Source organism: Balearica regulorum, chromosome 20, assembly GCF_011004875.1.
Source record: "Balearica regulorum gibbericeps isolate bBalReg1 chromosome 20, bBalReg1.pri, whole genome shotgun sequence".
NCBI classification, from domain to species: domain Eukaryota; kingdom Metazoa; phylum Chordata; class Aves; order Gruiformes; family Gruidae; genus Balearica; species Balearica regulorum.
In genome coordinates, this window is record NC_046203.1 from 10,579,946 (window position 1) to 10,585,945 (window position 6,000).

Here is a 6,000-nt window from a genome sequence, read left to right on the forward strand (position 1 = left end):
TACAATATCTGGATCAAAGACAATGCTGCACAGTGATGTTTGGGACAAAAATCAGGGGTCAATTCTTCTTTCATCACCAAGGCAGAGCTAACAAGCTGGAAACTGTGCATTTAACTCATTCAGTTACCTTACACAATTCGGAGATAATGCCAGTGCCCCCCTTTGGAATGATTTGGGCAGGACCTGAAGATGTGTTCGCAGTACTCAGTGCTCTAAAATTGAATTAATTTTGGGGAAAAGAACCAATAAAAAGCCTCTAGGATCTCCTTACAAATCTAGGGATATAGAGGAACATAGAAATGATGTGTTAACCATACTTACTGCTGCTTAAAATAACATATCACCAAAAGGTTACCAAGCCAGAACATCCACAAAACTACTTTTCCCTTTCAGTAGTCCATATGTTCATAACTATGGAAGGCATTTCCCCAGCTCGATCATTACCCTGGGTCTAAACCTATGCTTTGCTCACAAACTCAGGCTTGCCTTGCTAGATGATCCCAAAACATACAGACATGTTTAATGGCAGAAAGATCAACATACATACATGAACCTAATTTTTTCTTCATCTCTTCTTGATTAGAAATAATTCAAACAGAAGGAGACTAAGCAAACACAATGTAAGTGGGCAGCCAGCATCAGCGGATACATTTCCAAACAGTATCAACTAGCTGACCCTGAAGCTCTTTCTAGATCTATCACTTACACACTTTTCCCTGTTTCTGAAGAATGAGATTGTGAGCGTTGCACACTGGTATGGACCAACCTTGGAAACTGTAGCAACCAGCATTCAGAGGCTCCAGCTTTTGGCAGCAAGCCTAATATTATCTTTGTTTGCATAATTTAATATCTACATGTAAACCACATATGGATCCATATTTATTCATCCTTTGAACATGCACCAGGATTAATGCATTTAGGCATGAAAGATGTTCCAGATCGTTAACAGCAGGAGAAAAATCAAACCAAATAGTACCTGTTTTTCCTGCAGTGATGATAAATGGAAGAATGATTTTGAAGCTACTGTATTTTCTTTTGAAATAAGGTAATTGGGCTCATTACCATAAAGCCTGTGGGTAAATTATTTTGTTCTGTAAGTTGTTTTTGGTTTTTTGTTGGTTTGTTTTGTTGTTTGGTTTGGGGTTTTTTGTTTTGTTTTGTTTTGTTTTTTTGAAGGGAAGGGTAATCATCTAAACCCAAAGTTTGCTTTGTAGGGTCCTTGATAGGTGCTGTAGCAGGAAGAAAGTTGAAAGACATACAAACCTAAAAGGTTAGTCTGTTCTACCACGTTCTGGGAAAATATCACAGAGGTTCATTTGATTCTACAGATAATTCTGAGCATTTGGCAGTCTCTTCCTATCTTGGTTTATAGACAACCTAAGTTTGTTGCCCTGCTGATCCTAATGTAAGGTCCATCTCTTCTGCAATTGGGCAGGGCTGGCTCGAGTGATGAAGCATTCTTATGAAGGATTGGAAGGTTAGAGTTATACTTATTGTCACTGACTGACTTTTTCAAAAAAAGGACAATGCCTGTTTGTTTACGTGTGGATCTTTAAAATAGATACAAGCCTTCACAACACTGGGTGGGTGACTGCTTTTTGCATTAGACCAGAAACAAAAAATGTAAATAAATACAACTCACCAATCTCTCTGACATAGGTGTCTTGTCTCCATCCGGCAGATGTTGTTCCAGAGCCAGCACAATACAGTTGGCTATGATTGTAGCTAAAATCATGTATTCAAATGGAGTGGGGACCAGAAGTTAAAGAACACACTAGACAACACAAGGAGAACCTCATCCAAATCCCATTTCTACCTAAACAGTTACATTAGTTGAGCATTCTAAGATCTCTCATCTTTTTTGAAGACATGTAGTCTCCTTGACTTCCTCAGTTCTTTCTAGGGTGTCTTGGGAAGAAAAGTAGGAAATTGGGTCTCTTCTTTGAGAGACACAGGATCTGAGCTGCTCAAAGAATTTGGGGCAAGAAAGCTAAAGGTCCAAAGGAAACAAAAAGCTATCAATAATTTTTATTTTAAAATAAGACTGATAAGCTAAACTGGCCCAAAATAGTTGGTACATCTGAATGCCATTGCTGAATGGTTCTTCAGAAATTCCCTGTCATGTAACTTGAGCACATAGTGTAAATAAGCTAGAAAAGTTCAATTTAGAGTCTCTGCACAGGTCTAAAACATGAATTACTGCTAGATTGCAATGCCCGCTCCTGGTGAGAAGAAAATCATCAGCGCCCTATCGGGATGTACGAGGGAAGCGGTCTCACGGGAAAGAAGGCAAACCCGTCACTAGGCACTCCGCTTTCCCCCTGAGCCGTGCCGAGCCTCTGCTTTCCCAGGGCGGAGCCGCGGGCGGCGGCGGCGAGCTCGGTTCAGCACCGCGGAGAGCTCCGCTCAGCACGGCGGACGGCTCGGTTCAGCACCGCGGAGAGCTCCGCTCAGCACCGCGGACAGCGTCCTGCCCCGCCCGCCCCGCAGCTCCGGCGTGGGGAAGGGCTGGTGGCCCTGCTGAACCCCCTGACTCCGCAGCGCTGTGGGTCCCCTCCCCACACTTCACCAGAAAGACGCAGACGAGTCGCCCAAGAGACAGGAGAGGGATAGACTGTGTCTAGCCGTGCAGGAAATGCGATGCTCCGACTGCCACGGGAGCTTTGGAGCTTGTTTATTCAGACTCGAATGCAGGGAAGGAGGAATGGATAAGGAAGTACAGCGATCCCTTTGATTTTATAATATGGACAGAAATATCAATACGTGTGTGTGTGTGTTCAGGGGCAAGGGAAGTGCGTTCACTCTACTGGTGTATTTTTTTTCCTGTTAGCCCCTCAGAGAGTGAAAACTGGAGAAGCCTGAACGGGAGCTGGCCTCTGTGGCAATTGAAAGTGTTGCTAGGAGGCTGGGAGGAGGCCTTGCTGCTGTTAGCTGAGGATTAATAGGTGTGTGATATCAAATGAAAAGAAAACAACCAGCTCCCTTGAGATCACCAGTGTAATGCACTCCTGTATACACACACATGCGTGCACAAACACACACTATATCTACTCCCTGGTAACCTCAAGTAGTCTGCTTCCCTTCTCTCGTGGTTTACAACCCCACTGTGTGCCTCTTTACAAGCAAAGCCCCCTTCTGAGGAAGATCTCTGCAGCTCACTTGGCCTAGAGCTGGTTCTGAGACAGAAAGCATCTGCCCTTTCACAATACAGCAGATGATCCTTCTCCCCACTTACTGCCTCCCTCTGCCACAAAGCTTTTCTTTCTTATTTTTATTTTTTTTTAGTACAGCCTAAGCTTAGGCTACGCACCTAATCAAAGTGACAAGATTCATGTTGATTCTAATGGATTCAGGAGGTGGTGTACTAAAAACCTAGCTGCAATGATTGTATTAAAGGAATTTACAAGGCACCTTGGCTATCAATGTCCCTACTACCAAGGCAGTTTTAATGTTAAGGTGTCACCATTTTTATCCACATTCCTTCTTCTATTTAGAGTGAGAAAGAAGAGTTGAAAGGCTCTAACATAGAAATAAGAATCAGGATTAATTAGCATGAATCTCACAGAACCGTTTGCATTTGGCTTAAATTGTAGGAAACGTAAACCTATGCAGCTGCGTATCTCACACCTAAACACACACCGAAATGCACGTATGTCTTACACACACCCCTGGCATAGTGAAAAGCACACTCTGCCGCTCCTACAGAAGCAATTTCCTATGATACCCAGCTACACAGCCGTACATTATGTCGGACACACAGCTCCATGTCACACACACCCATTGCACACACTGAATCACACATGCAGGTCTACATTAGCACCAGACACTCATCGTTAGCTGACGTGGGGGGGGGGGTGTCTCTTCCCCCCAGTCTCCCTCTCCCCCTCCCCACCTTCCCCACCGTGCCCACACACCCTCCCTGAAAGGATATGGCCATTCTGTTATTCTCTTGGCGTATTTCCGTATAACATTATCTTCACTGAAGATGAAGAGGGATCTGTTGACTGTGAAGCAGTTCTGTTTGACAGGGATGGGATTGTAGAGAGCCATAGTCCTGGCCCTCTGAGCCATCGACTGCTTATACATCCTTTGGCCGGCCTGGGGGCCACCTTGCCGGCTGCTCCCTCTTCCAGCCCCGGCCGGCCCTCCACCTCCATAGCGTGTTGGCAGATCATCCCCAAACCGAGCCATTCTCTCAGTGCACGGAGCCGGGCGCTACAATCCAAACTGGCAGCCGAGGCGAGAGGAAGACGCATCACAGCGCGCAGCACTTCTCCCTCCGGGGGCTTCAGTTGCGGGATCGGGATTGATCGCAGCAAAATACGTAGATATATTTAATGTGTGTGTATATATATATATCCCTTTCCCTTCCTCCAACCCCTCCTCTTCCCCGCTGCCCGGGGGTAGGAGGAAGGCGCCGGGGCTCCGCTCACCTCCCCGCACAGGTGCCGTCTCTCCGGCCCGACCTCATGGCCGGGGCGGCGGGGGATGCCCGGCAGGGCGGGCGCGGTCCCTTCCGCGGTGTCCGGCGGGGCGCTGGGCTGGGAAGGGGCTGCGCTGCTGCCGTGTGCCCGCCGCGGGAGCGCTCCGCCGTGCCCAGCCCAGCCCAGCCCAGCCCGGCCCGGCCCGGCCCCGCCGCATGTGATGCCCGGAGCCAATCGGCCGCCGCGGCTCCGCCCGCTCCAGTCGCCGGCACCGGGAGGCGGGCAGGGAAGGAGGGAGGGAAGGAAGGAAGGATGGATGGAGCCGGCCCGGCCCGGCCCGGCCACCGTCGCCCACCCCGATAAATACGGCGGAGCCGCGGCCACTCCCCGGGGCCGCGGGGAAGGAGGGATCGAGTTCCCCGCCCCCTGCGCAGAGCTCCGCGGGCGCGCAAAGCCCCGGCCGGGGGGTGCCACCGTCTGCCGGGGCGGGGGGAGGAGGGGGAAATAGGTGAGGCGGCCCCCGCGCCTGCGCGCCGCTGCCCAGATGTGCATTGCCCAGCTGCTGCACCCATGGGTGCTCCCAGCCGCGGCGGGGGGACCCCGGGGGCGCGGGCAGCGCTGGGCATCGGAGCTGCCGTCAGCCCTGTCTGTGGCATCAGGAGCCCCCGGGGAAGGCTGGGGGCAATGGTGGGGGGGTGCTGTGTGAAAGGGGGGCGCAAGGGGGGACTGGGGGGTGCTCATTTCAGATCCGGACCCTGGGGCACCGCCGTGGCAGGGACAGATGTCGGGGGGGGGGGGGTGCAACTCCCACACCCGCACACACGGATAAGGTGGTGCAGGGACGTGTGTGCACAGGCTGGCTTGAAACAGAGAGCTGTGCCCTTCTGGACAACTTATTTTGTTTCTCCTTGGTTTGAATGACTCCTGCAGAACACTGGATACCTTTAATCCTGTATTTATGGACAAAATCCTTTAATCCTGTTTATTCCAACACCCTCTGTTGCTTTCATCCACCACAAGTCAGAAAGCTAACTCCTCCTTGTTCCTGGAGCGCCTCACGTCAACAGTCACTGCAGTAGCTGGTGAGGATATGCTTTTGCATTTAGGCTAAAGCTGGGGTACAAACTATCAACTTTTAGAAGGCACCCTCCAGAGAAGTCAGGACTGTCATCAAGGGGACATTTTCACTTCCCCCACAGTAAGGAAACCCTGGTCTCTGCTGCTAATGTGTTTTTTGCCTTAGTCATCCAAGCTGTCTCAGTTCAAAACCAACCCACCAACTAGGCAAGTCTGTAGCAATAACATCTGCTGGCTTCAGGAGACAGCAAGAGGGCTGGCAACATCCACAAAAGGCACAAATAAGGGCTGGCAATATGCAAAGGGTGGCTCTCTGGAAGAAACTGGCTTCTTACCCAGGGGTTTGGTATCTGAAAGGGCTTTCTCACACCGCAGCACAGCCGGAAGATACCCTCGGAGGCAGCACCGGCTGCCGAGGTGAGCCAGGAGCAGCACTAACTCAAGCAGCTATAGAAGGAAGCAGAAAGGGAAGAAGGTGCATCACATCCTGCTGCCCTTG

At 50.1% G+C, this 6,000-nt stretch overlaps 1 protein-coding gene across 5 annotated transcripts in view; it reads right to left on the reverse strand.

Annotated features, from left to right (window-relative positions):
* The window catches only part of CACNA1B (calcium voltage-gated channel subunit alpha1 B), a 294,580-nt gene extending 289,952 nt beyond the window's left edge, over positions 1–4,628 (reverse strand). For 3 of the 5 annotated variants that reach the window (XM_075772767.1, XM_075772764.1, XM_075772768.1), the window contains exons 1-2: positions 3,932–4,336; positions 1,643–1,748 (exon numbers count right to left, since the gene is read on the reverse strand). In XM_075772767.1, the coding sequence (XP_075628882.1) occupies positions 1,643–1,748; positions 3,932–4,191 (366 nt within the window). In that variant the 5' untranslated portion in view covers positions 4,192–4,336. Of the gene's footprint in view, positions 1–1,642; positions 1,749–3,931 lie in introns of all 5 variants that reach the window. The other 2 variants (XM_075772765.1, XM_075772766.1) reach the window with 2 other exon arrangements.
* Between the last annotated feature and the right edge of the window lie 1,372 nt (positions 4,629–6,000).